At 46.9% G+C, this 17,862-nt stretch overlaps 1 protein-coding gene across 1 annotated transcript in view; it reads right to left on the reverse strand.

The window, feature by feature from the left end:
- Window positions 1–17,862, reverse strand: part of LOC135384836 (uncharacterized) — a 105,307-nt gene that overhangs the window by 6,042 nt on the left and 81,403 nt on the right. The window contains exon 3 of the mRNA XM_064614020.1: window positions 14,919–14,961. Within this exon, the coding sequence (XP_064470090.1) occupies window positions 14,919–14,961 (43 nt within the window). The remainder of the gene's footprint in view (window positions 1–14,918; window positions 14,962–17,862) is intronic.

A 17,862-nucleotide genomic window follows, 5' to 3' on the forward strand; every position in this document is an offset into this window, starting at 1 on the left:
ATATACTTTTCTCACACTGAACTTGTAATACTTTTCTAGTACACTGCTCAGCTGTACCCTGTGTGAAGCAAAAATAGGACATTGCAGACACATGTTGCACAGCACACACATGTTATAGGTGATTGATGTGGGTATATGCGGGCATCATACATATCAGACACAATCACAAGAACTGAATAGTTATGCTTTTATTAGGTTGACATTATGCCATGCAGCATACATATCCTACATTAGGTAGGCATGAAGGTATTCAAACGTATCACTTAATACAGCTTTATCACATAGTAGTAATTTTATATTTTCCAGTCATCTCACCTTGAGGGGTTAGATGACAGTGTACCAAATGTTGAGTAACTGTGCATTTGGTCTTTATATCACAACTTGTATCACAAGCTTATGTTCTGAGTACCACAAGGACTCCAACACTGCACAGGAACAGGAATACATTTAGCCTGTGAAATGGAGCCTGTCCCACCTCCAAATACACCCTCTGTTGCACCCTCATCGCACCCTCCTGACAATGTCTCATAAAAGGGTGTAATTCACCATAGTTACACCCTCGAAAATTTTGAAGCCAAGGTTCTAGGGTGTAAAATAGGTGTAATACATGAGAATACACCAATTTTACACCTTTAAAGGTGTGAAATTATTTAGAGTGTATTTACGTCCAGGGTATAATAAGAACAATTTAAGGACGAGCACTTTCTGTACATAATGCTAGGAACCAATAGGTGGTGGTGATGGTGAAAGGGCTCGCCGTTGTCGGCCTCACTGAGGTGGGCAACGTCGCGACTCACGCCCTGGGGGAATGTGTGTCCTGGGCCGACTTCTAAAGGAACTGTGCCGACATATGTCTGAAAGCGTATGAGGAAAACGCAGGAAAAACCTCAGACAGGGCAGCCGGCACCGGGATTCGAAACGGGGTACCTCCCAGTCTCGACGTGACATGGCCAGCACGCTAACCACTGAGCCACGGGAGCTGGTAGGAATCAATAGGCAGTTTTACCGAACCGTTCGTAAGGTTATCGTGCCTACCGGAGCCAATCGCATTCGTGTGTGACTCAGAATCTTATCCACTGATTGGTACCGGATACGGTTCAACGCAAGAGACGTTATCGACGGTTCACTAATACTCTCTATTAATCAAACAACGTTACACATGCATATTCGCGACTCCAATGAACTACAGGTGGCGCTACGAAAGTTCAAGATGGCGAACGAGTAGGTCTCCGGAGGAAAGCGAGCGTAGGGAATGCGTTGTCGGCCGAATTATGCTAATCTATTTCAGTTTTTAATATGCACAAATTGACATGCTTCATGAACAAGGAATCAATTTTGTATGCTGGTCATCTCGTACTGTGCAGTTCAACTCAGAGAAGTAGGCAAAAAGTTTCCGTCGTCGGAGTTTGTTTACAAACGTATAGGGAGTGGAGCGAACGGATCGAGGAGCAGTTTAGAATCTAAGAAGGCAAAGCAGGGATTATTTGCTTAAGACGAGTAAGATAGCATGTGTTACAGAATGTGGGTTAGTAGTATGCAAGTAATACCATTTTTGAGTTTCTCCTCCGATAGTCCCGTAGTATGTGAACGTTGCCTGCGACGAACAGCTCCGTTGGACGTGTAGCGTCTCTAGGAATTAGATAGATTTTGTCGAAACTTATACCCAAAACGTACTGTCGCACACGATCTGGATCGCCCCGCAATCATGGTCGGCGCAATCCCGCTGGACACGCGGCGCCGTCCGCACTTCACGTTCGTGATCCAGGTTTTCATTCGACGCCGTCTGGTGAGAGCTTTGCACAATACCCACTGAAGTTTCAAATTAAAATAAAACGTTGGTCCAGGATGTCTACTTGAAATATATTCACATTACTGCAAATGCTATTTCAGCTGTTTCAGCGTTTGTCCATGTTGTTTTCTTTGTTTGGGCCACTGCCAACACCGTCACCGCATCTTGCCACGCGGAACCGGCAGAGCGAGTAGAGAGAGGACGTGGAAGTGAAAGGAAGTCACTGCGCATGTGCCAACGCTTCTTGAAGTGTGTAATCATGTTCGCGAACGCGGGACAAGTGTCTGCGTTGTGGATCTCTGTCGCCGAGACTCTGTCCGCACCTGAGCACGATCGCAATCGCTGCCTAATTACGATTGCGCGCGATGTAGATGCTGCGTCAGTGCGTTTTGGGTATTAGAGACACAAGTAATCATAAAAAATTTTAATGCACAAGTTAACGTTCACATGGGCATTTGCAAGAGCTCGAGAGAACACTTTTTTGTTGGGTGTGGTGATGACAAAGCGTGCTCATAAGCTGTAACCCTGATGTTTGCACAAATCTGTAACTGTATGTCAAAGGTATACGTGAACAATACAAATTTTGAAAACCCTTGGCACACACTCGTGTATTTGATACCGTGTCTTGACTTAACACGCATACACGTGCAATTATTTAACATGTCACATGCTTCGTGGCGAACATCTGAGCGCTGCAAACGAGATGCTCTGGCTAAGTGAAGTATTCTTTTTATCCACTGCTGTTGTATACACGTACAACTTAGTGTAATATTTTAATATTTGAGAGTCATTCGTTGACACGTGTGCGGCACAAGGGAGAAGCGTTCTCTGTTTTTATGAACCCCACAGACTATCCACAGTGAATGCTTGTCTACGCCGCATTTATACGGTGATATTGCTTACTTTGCGTGAGGTCTGTAAATGCATGCATATGTCAGTGCGACAAGGAAATGCCGGTTCCTTGTTCTGTATTTCTGTAAAACCGTGGCGACAGAGTTGATCGGGAAACTCGTGCTAGCGGACAACAGATGAGACTTCCGTTCCGTTCTTTTTGATTAGGACTAAAAGCAAACGTGGGGTAAGCAAAAGTCAGTTGGAATTCGCTTTTAGCGCACTTTTCGTTTTTCCGAAATTTGGCCGCTCCTGATGGAAACGCGACGCCCGGAATAAACCGTTATTGTTGTTTGTCTTGTTGTCCACACAGAGGACAATGGCCAGAGATGTACAAAAATGCTCTACCAAATTCTATCTCTATGTGAAAAAATGGCAAGCTTGGCCGATCGTCCACTTTACTGCTCTATTCCGGGCCGTTCTGCGTAGCATCTGTTGAAAAGTTTCTGATAAGCAATATACCATTGTGTTCGTCGTGAAATGTGCTTTCGGGCTATATGTGTCTGATATTTGTAGTTGCATTGTGTCAGACACAGCAGCCGCGCAAAAGTGGGAAAAATCAGAAAGTAGAGCCAATTTCTAGAAAGCCACATCGTTTGTCGCCGTCATATTTTTCTCCTGACTGTCTAAAGCCTTGCTGTTGCGGAATATGCAAAAACATGGTGCATGATTTGCGTGGTGTCGGCGTTACAGGGCTCCAAAGTGAGCCTTCCGGCAACATTATGCATGTGGTGGTTATAACCCCTCTTACGTTTCACAACATAAGAGAGACTTATGCACGTCTGACCAGAGATGATGGTGATGCTTCCAGCTTCCATTCAGATTCCTAATACAATATACTAAGCTGAAGTGGGCGACGGTGTTACTGCTGATAGCAACCATCATAAACGCAGTTGCCATGGAGACTCATTACCCCTTTCCAGGTGCTGAGTGCTACTCTGCTGAAATGTCGGCGAGACCAGGTTCGGACCTTATAAATGGTTTATGGTTACCAGGTTCCATGGTGTCGTTGCAAGGTAGGATGTTATTTCTAAGCATTATGTTCGCTTGGTGGTTGCGCCACGCGCAGACTATACAGGGTGTTTGCTCTAACGTGTCCAGAAATTCTATTTAAACCGATCGATAAAAGGAAAACGAGCGCTACTTCTCAGCTACTTGACTAAGAAACAGGTGCTACTAGTAAAGCAGTACTTGTTTCTTACTCAAGTAGCAGAAAAGCACCACTTGCTTTTCTTTTATCGCTCGCTTTAAATATAATTTCTGGTCACGTTAGAGCAAACACCCTGTAGATATACCGGTGAGGAATGTTTCTTACTTCTCTCGAATTGCGCACATTTAAGAGATATTACAGAACACTTGAAGTAGGTCTTTACCACTTGCAGGTCTTTTCATGGAAGAAAAGACATTAAAGGGGAACTAAAATGCAAAAACAAGTTCACTTCAAATTACGTTACACGCTATGATAATTACGGCCTGGTCATCATAATTCAGAACTTTGATTCCGTTACGGAGCTACAATCCAAATTATACCGGATTTTTTCTTGCTTCGGCGCTAAGCAGTGAATGTCGTTTCGGCTGGTGCATCGGTGTTTTTAGTTCATGCTGGGCGTGCACGCTCGTGCCACGTCACGGAGCAGTCGCGGTGAAAAACATATGGCGCATTCCATTGGCAGAGCTGGGTCAAATTTTTGCCCCGAGAAGGGACAAAAGCTGTTCCATTGGCAGAATCGTGTCAGACGCCGAATGTTTCATTGGCGGGGCAAGGGCAAAACGTTTGCTCGGAAGAGCAATAGTTTTTGACCCACGAGACCAAAGCTAACCCGGGAAAGCACGGACTCACGCGCTATGCGCAGCGCGTGCTTCGTACCTCGAACGATTGTTAGCATTATATTGACGAAGGAAACCCGTGTGACACCGCCGGGAGCATGCATTCAAACCCCACCCAGCGCGGGGCAAAATCTGCTCTCCCAATGGGTTACGCCAGTGTGCGTTGCGAAGCGTTCTGGCAGCGCAGTCCGAAAGACGTGAAGATAGACGTTGGCAGTGGAACATTCGCGAGAACCGTTGTTGGCTAAAATTCATTGAATCGGCATTGAAAAATGTAAGATTGCGCATCATGCCGCGCATACGGAACACTACGATCGGACCCGTTCCAAATTCACACTGTCACGATAGCGCGTGCTTCTCCTGCTGTCTCGTTGGTTGCCGCCAATCTTTGTCTCCTGGCGATCCCATTCGTTGCCGCAAAAACGGCTCTGTTTTCATTGCGTTTTTCTTCTAAACGGTAGCGTTGTGTGAACTAATTTTACTTGCATTACACTTATGGAGGACAGAACAAAGACGTCTAGATGCGACGAGATCAGCTACGGAGCTGATCGTGATTTTAATTCGGCCGCGAGCCTTGAGCTCACTTCCTCTTTCTCGCCACAAAGGCTTCCCCCCCTTAGAAGGGACGGAGTCACTCGTAGTCTTCAAATGTGAAACTGGAGGCCGAGACGTCGGCTTCGGTAAAAGCAGGTTTGAGCCGCTCGATCGATACGGTGTCTGGTCTCCCGTTGAAGTCGATGGTGAAGTGCTTGGGCCCGTGCTTCAGGACGGTGTAAGGGCCCGAATATGGAGGTTGGAGAGACTTGCGGACCGCATCCGTGCGAACGAAAACTTTCGAAGCGGAGCGGAGGTGCGGGGACACGAAAGTTGTTCCGGGTTGCTGAGCACGTGTTGGAGTCGGACGCATCCTTGAGAACTGCTCACGGAGGCGGGACAAGTACACCGAAGGGTCGACGGGAACCTGCGAGGGGCTGTCGAAAAACTGGGCCGGAAGGCGAAGAGTCGTACCGTAAACGAGGTCAGCGGCCGCGCACCCGAGATCTTCTTTCCAAGCGGACCGGATCCCGAGAAGGACGAGGGGAAGGGAGTCGTGCCACCGGGATGGGTCTTCTCGCGCCATGATGGCTGCTTTGAGGTGCCGATGAAAACGTTCTACGAGCCCGTTAGCTGCCGGGTGATACGCGGTCGTACGGCAGCGGTTGGTACCCAGGAGCTTCGTCAAGGCCGTGAAAAGGCGAGATTCGAACTGTTTTCCCCTGTCGGTTATGATTTGGGAAGGGGTACCAAAGCGGGCGATCCATGTTGAGACAAAAGTGCGGGCGACGGTGTCGGCGGTAATGTCCTGCATCGGGGCTGCCTCAGGCCAGCGCGTGTACCTGTCGATGCATGTCAAAAGGTAACGATGGTTGTTCGAAGGAGGAAGCGGCCCGACGATATCGATGTGGACCTGGTCGAAACGCGTAGTTGGCAATGGGTATGTGGACAAGGGGGGAACAGTGTGTCTGTGCACCTTGGCTCGCTGACAAGACGCGCAGCACCTTGTCCACACGCGAATGTCAGTGTTCATGGACGGCCAGACGTAACGGGCGCTGACGAGGCGCTGCGTAGCCTTGATACCCGGATGGGAAAGCCCGTGGAGGGCTGCAAAGATTGGGCGCCGGAGGCTCCTAGGAACGAATGGTCGCTCCGAACCCGTAGATGTATCACAGAAAATAGGCTCCGAAATTCCGTGATAGCGTACTTCGTGTAGGGTGAGGGAAGAACGTCCAGAGAGAAGGAGCCGGATTGATAGGCGTATACGAGTGGCTTGTGATCAGTGTAAACGATGAATTGCTTGTCTTCCAAGAAATATCGGAAGTTTTTCACTGCGGCGAATGCAGCCAGAAGCTCACGACCGAACGTGCTGTATTTTTCCTCTGCTGGTGAGAGTTTCTTGGAAAAGAAAGCTAGTGGATGCCAATGGCCACCGACGTGCTGCTGCAGGACCGCTCCAAGTGCCTGACCGGAGGCGTCCACCATTACAGACGTGGGAGCTTCGCAGACAGGATGGAATAACGTTGTTGCTGATGCTAAGGCACGTTTCGCTTGGTTAAACGCGTCGGTTTGCTCCGGTGACCAAACGAGACCCGAAGACTTACTGCGGGCATTCTTAAGGAGCTCCTCGAGTGGACGGAGGATCGTCGCACAATGGGGGACAAAACGCCGGTAGAAGTTTACCATGCCAATAAATCGTCGGAGTTGCGTACTTGATGTTGGGAGGGGAAACTCCTGTACTTTAGTGACTTTGCTCGCGAGTGGTGTAATCCCGCTGGCATCGACCCGATGACCCAGAAATTCGAGCGCGGGGACTCCAAATTCGCATTTGTCGGCGTTGATAAGAAGGCCGTGGTCGGCAAGGCGGTGGAATAACGTACGGAGATGATGTGTGTGTTCTTCACGGGAGGTACTGGCCACAAGGAGGTCGTCAAGGCAAGCAAAAACGAAGGGCAGGCCCCTCGTGATATTATCCATGAAGCGTTGGAACGATTGGGCTGCGTTTCGCAGTCCAAAGGGCATTCGGAGAAACTCGAATAGGCCGAAAGGAGTCACGATTGCGGTTTTGGGGATGTCCTCTTCTGCCATGGGTATCTGGTAGTATGCCTTTGTGAGGTCAATCTTTGAGAACATCTGGGCTCCTGATAGACTCGCTGTGAAATCCGATATGTTGGGTAATGGATAGCGGTCGGGAACGGTTGCCAAGTTAAGTGCACGGTAGTCTCCACATGGCCTCCAGTCGCCAGTTTTCTTAGGAACCATGTGGAGTGGCGATGACCAAGTGCTGGCTGATGGGCGAACGATTCCGACGGCTAACACACTAATTGAAACAAGGACTTTCATTTGAGACCAAGTTGGTTTTGCATTTTAGTGCCCCTTTAAACGACTACGTGCCTTTTCATGCATTAGGTGTGCCCATCCTTATACAGCAGAGGTTTCCTGTTTACATGCCTCATAGTAGTCTTCGTGGACTTCCTAAGCCATTCATGGTTCTAGCTAATTTCCCTACCATGTAGTGCAGAGGTATGTTGAATATATCTGACCAAACACAGCAAGTGGCATGCCAGCATGCATGCCAGGCACGTGTGATATGAAGCGGGAGAACGATAAGCGCACTAGTGGTTACGCGCTACGCGGAATTGGAAACGGGTTTCTTCTTTTCTTGTTTCTTTTTTTTTTGGGTGGGGGGAGGTTCGGATCGGGTTCGGGTTCATGCATATGGTTTGTACAGGTTTGGGTCTAGAGCAGAAAAAGTAAAGGATCGATTTTATCGATCGAGTAAAGGATCAATATCAACCGGTTCAAACCGGTTAACAGAAGCTAAATATTTTCATTTGCTTATAGCACGATCTCAGTTGTCTCGCGACGTAAACACCAAATTATTAAATGCTTATAGTACAATTCATATATAGCTTAGGCCATGTTAAGTATACAAAGAACATTACTGCCTCTAAGCGTGATCTTACAGCACTCCGCAAAAAGAAATTTGGCTGACAAATGTAGCACAGTGTTAAAGCTATGAGTGCATTATAGACAGCATCGCCGTATAAGCATATAAACTACAGGACCACGGTGTAAGTGCGAGCTATAATACCTCGCGGAGCGGAATATGTTGTGTTCTCGTTGGAAGAGAGCTCATAAGCGAATTTTGGGATTGCACGAAACCCTACATTTACGGCAACAAGTTGGCAATATCTGTTGAGAAATAAGTAAAGAAATGTGGGAGAGAGAGAAGGTCGGACTAAAGAGAAGGAATTTCACAGAGCGGTTCTCGCCTCTATGCATGCTCGAAATTCAAAATGAATCAAGCAAGCTGCTATTTGTTTCCGAAGTGCGCCAACTGTGCGGGTCCGCACTCCGCTTCTCATTCGCTATGCCCACGAAAGCGTGCAGCTACCAGACGGTTCCAAGCTCGTGTGCTCAGAGCCCACAACCCTCCTGTTGTTAAAGACGCTCCTTACAAGTTTGGTTTTCGTGCTGGAGAAGATGCAGCCTCAGACCCCAAGTCACCTCGAGAAGTGGGCCCCAAAAAGTTACTTATGCGATCAAAGCCCCGGTCCGCCTCGTGCGACAGGATTGGAGCGCAGGCTGATAACGGAAGCCGTAGCTTGCCGCTGCAATGTTAAACCACCGCCGCATAACTTACTCAACTTACGCTGATCTGGTACGGCTCCCAAGGAAGACGCCTGAACCTCAGCTCCAGCCCCAGACACCACGTCGCGTAAGGCAACTGCAGCCGCCCCCGCAAGGTAGTGCCACTGGCACTAGCACCATTCTGCGTTTAGTTCCAGCCGCTTTGAAAGCAATTGTGGCATGCTGCCCTGAGGCTGCGAACCTACCTGAAGTGCAGGCCCTACTAGTAATGGATATCTGCTTTTCCGACCATGGAGCAAATATATAAGCGTGCCGCACTAATTCAGTGGAATGCACGCGGTTTGTGGAACAAGCTCCTTGACGTCAAACCTTTTTTGTTACAACATCGTGTTCCTCTTCTGGCCATCAGTGACGCTTACGTCAAGAAGGACTTTAGCATAAGCGGGTATGCTATGGTTACTCAGGGTGACGCTGACATATGTAGGAGTGTCTTGGTTGTCCGCCTGGACCTCGTGTCTACAGTTGTGCCAATGTCACAGTGTCTGCCTTTTGACTGTGTAAAGTGTACGGTTCGACTCGGCAAGATCACTCTTACCGTTGTTAGTATCTACATACCACCATCGGTCCTGGTTTCGAAGACTGATCTGACGACCATCTTGGGCGACTTAGATCCGCCTTTTCTGGTGGTTGGTGACATAAACGCGCATCACGTTGCATGGGGCAGCCCCAAGACCAATCGTAAAGGGAAGATCTGGCTAGATATCATTGAGAGATATGACCTTCATCTACTTAACGATGGCTCTCCAACATTCATCGGTAGATCCTTCTCTACTGACGTCCTGGATGTCTCTCTTTGCTCTAAAGATAGTTGTCGGGACTTACACTGGTACACTGACCTAGATTCCTGGGGGAGCGATCACATCCCTATTTACATAACATATAACGGTTATCCCCCGGCATCTGGCTGCAGAATGGTGAAGATAACAGACTGGCACGCTTTCCGGACAGCCTGTGCGGAACACGCTGAATCTTTACGTTCGGTAAACGACGTCGGAAGGCTGATTGTTCGCTCTTTGGCGCTGTCTACCAAGTCAGTCCGCTTGATCCCTGATCACCTAGGCACTAACCCCCGTGTGGAACAGCTCCGAGCTCTCCGGCGACGGGCAGAGCGTAGAGCTAGGCGGACTGGCGACATTCATGACATCCAGGAAGCAAGACGCGCCAACAAACAGTTACAGAAGGCACTCCGGGACATTGACCGTAAGCGTTGGCGCCAATTTTGCATGACACTGTCCCCATTTGCAAGCCCTGCCCGGCTCTGGAGAATTGCACGTAGCCTGAAGGAAACTCATCCAGTTAGGAATCCTTTAGGGCCTTGTCATTATTCACGTCCTCTTCGGAGAAGCTGGTTGCCTCGGAATTTTGTCGTCTGGTTACAAGAGCTGCGGACGTATGTCGTTGCGCTGAGTACCGGGCCGGCACAGCTTGCTTGACGTCTACCCTTGAACATACGACTATGCCATCAATACCCTCTCTCGACATTGATTTCACCATGGACGAATCACTCACGGCGATGTCATCTTCGAGTAGAAAGTCATCTCCTGGCCCGGACGGTATCATCTACGCTGCTATTAGGAACCTGGACACTCTGTCCCTCAAGGCTGTATTAGCCATGTACAACCATTCGTGGAGAAGCGGTCAGGTACCTTTGGAGTGGAAAGTAGGCCATGTGGTGCGGCTGTTGAAACCAGGAAAGCACCCGTCTCAGCTGTCTTCATTTTGCCCGGTTACCCTCACCAGTCGTTTGCGCAAGTCATGGAACGAATGGTCCTACGGAGACTAGGGTGGTGGCTTGAGGGCCATGGATTCTTTCCCCAGGAGCAGAGCGGCTTTCGCCGTTACCGTAACTCAATGAACTCTGTCGTTGACCTCGTCACAGCTGTGCAAGTTGGTAAACAGCACAGGAAGATTTCCGGACCGGTAATGCAGAAGATGTGGGTTCGATCCCTACAGCTGGCTAACCTTTTCAGTGACTTTCATCCTTCATCGTTGATTTCTTAGGCAATTTGAGGCTTTGTTTGTATCTGTCCCTTCTATGTTGTTCCAGCCTTAGAACATCAGTTTCTCTCTTGTTCACATTCTGTTCCTCAATGTTTACTGTGTTGAGGGCCCTGAGTATCAGTCGAGGAGCATGCTTTTTTAGGCTGTTTCTCTCAATCGCAGTAAATGATGCTTCCTACACCTTGATTTCCTTGCCAATGTTATTGAATGTTCGTTAGAAGAAATACCTTACAGCGTTCTTTTGGTTGCTGTTGTCGCTGACAGTTGTCGCAGACACATTTTAGGAAGTGGACTAGGTCAACAGTGTGAAAAAAGGAGCTGGATTTCCATTTTGTCTAATGGATTTGAGAAGGTTGTGATATCATGGACTTGATCACGCCATGCAGTTGGCATACCTCGATAGCCTTCACATAACAGCCTATCAATAGGTCATTCTGAGACATAACCGTCTCGGTGGGGAATCATCACCTAGAACATGTATGAACATTATACTTTTTATTGGTTGTGACTGCTGTCCAGAATGTGCAGAACGTAGGTCAGTGAACCACATTCAGGAACTGCTGAAATGATGCACCCCTCTTTTCCTTCCCTGTTCATGGGTCTTCATTGACTCCATCACATGATGTCGCAAACTATTTGCTTCAGTATTCGCTTTTTTTATATATTTCTTCTCAAGTGCGTCTTATAATGTGCTTGCAGTACAAAAATAACTGAGAGAGGCGGTGAACACATACATAGCACACCATCAGGAGTCAGCCTACCTTCCCTGTCTTGCGGTCAACATAGCTTGCGGTTTTTCTTATTGGTTCTGTCTTAAATGGAGCTCGCAAACCTATGTAGAAATTATGAATTTTTATAGCTAAGGCCTTGGTTGCAGTGCTGTACTTCATGAACTAAGTATGTATTAATATATGTGCGCATCTCCTTATCCTTCTTTATAGTATTGGCAAGGTCCAGTGATAGTTGAAAAGAAAAGAAAATCTCATGGACACAATTGACTGCTTTTATGAAGGTCCCTGAGGAAGCTTCTCAAGGATTAAAATTTCCCCGTTTCGGACCCTTGTCATAATTGCCCTGGCACTCGGGCTCGTCGTTCATGCATGCTACAACGCTAAAAAACTCATTCAGTCATAAAATAATCTCTCGGCATCGGCAGCAGCGGACGAAGCAGCCAGACGAGATTGTATGACGTCACGGCGCGGGAAAGGGAAGCGTGGAGAGGCCTTCTCCTATCTAGGTGTGTTGGTCTGGTGAGACCTCTTTCTCCTTCTGTTTTTGGAATGTGTTGTCTAGGCGCCGAAATTATATAGTCCGGATGGGACGTCCCATGGTGTCGCCAGCACAACAAGCTGCCTCGAAAGAACGGCGTTAGTCAAGCAACGAGAATGGATGCAACGAGGTCGGTTGAATGCTACGTATTACACTGCCCAAGTACAAGTGAAGCGAACACAACGGACCAACCCTGAAGTGAAAGCAGCCGAAGCAGCAGCCAAGCGTAAGAAACAGGCTAACCCTGAAGTGAAAGCAGTCGAGCCGGACGCTAAGCGAGGGCGCACCGTCCACCAGAAAGCAGCCGAGGCAGAAGCAAAGCGCCAACCAGAGATCGCCAACCGGATGGCATTGTATCTGTGCATCAATGTGACAGAGCCCACCACCAACTACAATTCGTGCATCGACCTCGTCTTCGAGAATCGAACGTTGGTGGAAGAAGTGTCAACTCTCACGACGCGTTTCTCAGGTCACAAAACTTTCATCGTCACGCCACGTGAGGGACAATTAAATAAAGTACACTCAGTAAAAACTATGTTGTAAAATTCTTTAATCGCCATTTGTCAACAATGTAGCGACGAAAGTGTCTACACCACCCCTTAGCAGCTGCCGCTGCTAATTCGTTTTAAATCCAAGCGTTAACCGTCCCTCATTTTTTTTTCTCCAGTATTAAGACGGAAAGGACATTTAAAGAGAGGAAACAGCTTCTTAACGCGGTATACTGACCGCTTCAGGGGTGAATCCTGTAGGTATACAAAGATTCAGTGGCGATTTAGCGGTAAATGCGAGAGAAATGCGTTAACATTAAGCACCTTTTCCGCGACAAAAATATGTAAACAAAAAACCAATTAATTACGGCAACAAATGACCCGCTTCGTTGGCAGAGTGTTCACTAAAAGGTGTCTACTGAAGTTCCCAAAAGGGGTAGTACCCATTTTAATGCCGACGGCGCCCTGCTTTAGAAGTTACGTTTTTTCACGAAGCTCATTTGAATTTTTATTTATATAATGAGCGCCTCCCACTCATTCACACAGTGCGCAGCTTTTAGGTTGTATCAGACAGATACGTGTAAAAAAGAATGTTCTTCGATTGGTGCACCCGTTCGAGAAGTATTTAGCCCGGGGATTTAACTGAAACACCCGGTATAATTGTAGCAAGAAGAGAGGACGTCTGCTCAAGGAAACTGCAAAACGTCTAATGAAATATGAAGATGGCGGAAGAATCTCAAGTCACGAGATGCGTGCCATGATTTTACGTGATACGATATCATCTTTCTTTACACTCCCACTCCCCAATTGAAGTCTTGAACAGAATCAACTTTGTCTTGAACCGAATGAGTATTGAAGGATGAACCTGCTTGGTGAAATCAAGCTTCATCTGCTTCTAGCTTATACAGGAGCTGAGTCGGTCTCTGAATCACCTTTCCTCATTTCCTTTCCTTTTATTTCCCTTAAAAATATTGAGATGGTCGAGTATATCTCTGCCTTCTATAGTGTTAGGTGGAACAGTGGTAACACAAGTTAAAGGCAGCGAGAAGGATCTTTTGCTCATTGAGGAGGATTTTACGTTTGAATAAACCTAATGTACGGGGTTTCATTCCGAAATCGATTATATTCCAGTGTTACAAAACATACTAAGAAAGCAGCGACGGTTTGCAAGCGACGGTATCTGCGACCCTGTAAATCGCCATTGCGCAGCTGCGTCAACATTTACTCTACATGTAGACGAATTGAGATTCAAAATTACTTGATTCTACGCGTTAACTGAAGGGGGTTTGTTCGCATGCCGCGCAGTGTTTGGCGCACTTTACGAGACCGCGCCACCAGTAAGCAATTGCTAGCTACTTGAGTACACCTCCAATTCTGAGAACTTTTCCATGTTATTGACTGTTTCACGAATTCTAAACAACGCTCCATTGCTCGTAGGGGTCTCAAACCCTTCATAAAGTAGGTGTTCGGAATACATGGCGCAAATTATGCTGGAGGGCTTCACCCCTACGCTTCCATGCAGGAAATGAAGCCTTCTTTACATGTTGGAAACTTGTAACGTAAATCGGACCTCGAAGATGCCAATATTCACCCAAATAAATTGCATTAGACACAGGCAACGTGCCAATAGCGTATGAATGCAAAGCGCTGTCAGCCGAATGTGTTGCACGCACTTTTAGATTCCTAATACATGGGCTCTATGGCACATGAACAGGTGAAGCCTGCTTTACGTTTTGCCCCGAATTCTCGTGCATGGGCTTGTTCGACGACTATCATATTTCAATTGTTCATGTTCTTAGGCATATTGTTCATGTTTGTTCTTGAGGCTTGTTTTGTGTTCGTCTGTTTTTATGTGTCTGTCTTAGAACAGTTACTTTCCATCGTGTTCCCCGTAAGCTTCCAGGTTTCTTATCAGCGGAATCTTCGAGTCTACGATAATCTCGCACGGTACGTAATATTGAGTTGAAATCCCTAGGACGTGCTAAGAATACAAACTGCATCGAGAGTGTGAAATTCCTACAGAGGACTTCCATCCAAAGAGAGAACTAATAAAGCGGAACCTGAGTGTTACAAGTGGACTGTTCCGACGGAACAAACATCTCTACAGCTGGCGTTCCGACCGCCTCGGGATCAATAATTGTGTTTGCCATGGACTTGAGATGGAATATAACTCGTATTTACGACGGCCCTTATCGTCCATCGTGTGCTTGAACGTGCGCATAGGTGAACATAAATCCCGAAATTAATGCATCGCGACTTCAAACGGCAGAATAATTATCCGAGTGGAGGCTAAATTCTCTTGTGCGCCCATTGGAGAAATTACGGAAATAAAATACTACAGCCGGGCCGCGCACACTGTATTGCAGTTGGGACATATTGGCAGATCGGAAAGAGATGATTCTGAACATGTTACACATAACACCTAAAAAATCAGAATGTTTCATAAGTATGCGTGGAGCACTTACGGACGGTCGTCGTCGAAATGACGTCGGAACGCTTCTTCCAAACCTGCAAATACAAATAACACGAGTCAAAAAAATAAACTAGAAAATAATAACATTGGACATTGCTAAAGTACATGCATGCACATTAAAGCAGCAATGATGTGGAATTTAATATCGCTCCAAATCCTGCCTTGTCTGTCAAGCTGTCCACCAGGAGTCACCATGCAAAATATTTTCGCTCTGCAGTGCGTTATAGCTGTTCAACCGAATTTACAAAAAGCCAGTCGGAGAGAGCAGCCGCGGACGGCCGACACGATGCTCTCGTGACGCGGCCATGTTTCTTTGTTTTTTCTTCAACAGCTCACGCGCCGCTTATCCATGCTTGAAGTGTGCCGCTGTACATCAGTGGTCACGTGAGGGGAGTAGCATACGTCACGCGACGTCCTCTCGTTCTGCGGTGCGCTCTTTTCGCGAGGAAAAGGACTTTTCAAATGAACATAGCCCTCGTGCTCGCTATGTAGGTCACCTACGCTCATCGTTCTTTCGCAGGAACTTATTTTATTCGTTGGAAAATACTCTGGACCGAAAAGCGAAAAAAATATTTGCGAGTCACCCCAGTGCTCCTTTAAATTAAATTTTGAGGAAAACCCGTGGCTTCTTGTTTCCTGTTGTGGTTCGCGATTAAATCAACTCCAACCGTACTTCGGGACAAGTTAGCTCCTACGGGTCAACCTACCCATAAATCTAAAGATGTTTGTGATTGGCTTCGGCGGTCGCGTCACGCTTCAGAGTCACAACGTAGTGTACCCGCACGCCTTCAAACTGTTTCTTCTACTCCACTCACTTTGCGAGGACACTTGTGGGAGACGACGTACTTAGAACGCATTTTCGTGCTTCTAAAGAAAACACATAAAATATTCGCGTTAACAAAACACGTGAGTCGGCTTCCTCATCTGCCAGGAGTCCGCCATCTTCCCGTATGCCTACTCTCCACGTTCGGACTACATTCTCTCTGGCGGAGATATACCTCTGTGACTGTAACACTTATGTTGTCTCGGAGTAACAGCCACATTTTACAGCAGTCACATTTTACGAGAGTTGTACGCATTGCCGTTACAAGCAACGGCATTACTGTAATCGCTACGTTTTCTCGGTAACGAATCAGTAATCGCGCACTTTCTTAAACTGGTCGCACAACAACTACTTCCGTTGCAAATCTATGGTAGCCCGGTCCTGTAACGTTACCGATACTTGCATTGCCCATCGCGGACTTTTTGGGTTTCGGGACATTTCACCGATCATCGAATCAGCGACGACCGTTTCATATCAGTTCATTTCATATTTAGTTCGTGACAGATCACTCGAATTACCTCTTTAAAACGTACTCGATGCGAGCTTTCCCTGACTCCTAAGAAAACGCCGTTAGTTATTCCATTCATGCCTATCTGCTTAAATTATTCCAATAATTTAAATGCTATCACGCCAATCGGGTACAGTGCTAAAAATGACAGGCTGTACAGATATGCAGAGGGAGAGTCTGGGACATTTCGGTGCACGGACATTTTGGTGTTATTTCTCTCTCTCTCTCTCTGTCCCCTTTGCAGGAAAAAGATGGGGGAGGATCTCTCATGCCCTTCAGCTGCAGAACCCTCTGTTTGGTTTATTCCCCGACTGGTTCCTAAAATGGGTTTCTAAACAATTGCTCACCGCGAAGCGTTCAAGACGGATAAATGTTCACCAACTTCGTGAGCTAATTATTATGTCATGACTCTCTTTTTCGTTTTTCCTAACCTAACAGCACACACTGCGCACTCCACTGGCTTATATCTTCATAAAAGAAATAAATAAATTATATGCAAATATTTGTGTTACATTGAGTCTTCGAAACAGTGTGTTTTCAGTTCTTGCCAAATATCAATCGCTTTCTTTCGTCGCGTCTACAGTCGCGACGCTGCTGACGTTGCTCCATAGGGAAATTTTCTTTCCGCCCAATCCCGGTCTAGCGCACATATTTCGATACGGCTGTCCCATTTTAGGTCGTTTCTAATAATGACACCCAAGTAATTTGAAGTAAACCAACATTCGTTGAGAGATTATCCTGTAAACCAGTGCTTCTCAACTAGGGTTCCACAAAACTTGTACTGAGGTTCCGCGAACCTTAAGAGCTCGAGCTCCCACGAGTGAATCTTCAGGCTGTACCTAGGCTTGCCTTAAGCCAGCCTTGGTGTCCGACATCTCATCGCTGGCATCAGGACTGGCATCGAGGTCGCCGAGCGTCGCGGCTGAAGTCCGTCGTAGAGGGTATAGCTGATTCTCACTGACGGTTGGCTCAGCCGACAATCCCACCCAAAAATAAATATTAAATAAAATCAATATGATACTTCTACGACATGTAGCTCGTCGGACCTTCTTGTTACACAGACGCGCCTACAATTGCGTAGTACAGTTCCTCAAAGTCTTGCCGGCACGATCGCAATACCCTTCGAATAACATAAGCTGAGAACTGCTGCTGTAGACTTGAGTCAACTTCCAAATACCGGATATTTTATCTGACGATAGATACTTCGTGGATAAGAACTATCATTTACCATTCTAGGCACCACTGGGTTATGTTATATAGACCACTCCTGAATTTTTCCTAACTGGCGAGTAAATCAGACAGTTATCTGCAAACAATATCAACAGTAATGGGAATACCCTTATACTATTGAATTGACTATGGTCTGTGAAGTAACAGTGTTCCTGCAAACCACACGAACATTTTATTGTTTGTAAAGGTCACGAAAACATATCGGGAGGTCTTGTACAAATCGCATGCTGACGGGCTCGGTTGAGCGGAGTTCGATAAAATCGGGTTCGGAGAAACGAATTTCGATTAAATGGAATTCGACGAAACGGCGTTCGATTACATGGGCGGACACCAACTTTTTCATATCCCACATTTCTTACTATTGAACAGTTTCGC

This window comes from Ornithodoros turicata, chromosome 2 (assembly GCF_037126465.1).
Source record: "Ornithodoros turicata isolate Travis chromosome 2, ASM3712646v1, whole genome shotgun sequence".
Classification (NCBI taxonomy): Eukaryota; Metazoa; Arthropoda; class Arachnida; order Ixodida; family Argasidae; genus Ornithodoros; species Ornithodoros turicata.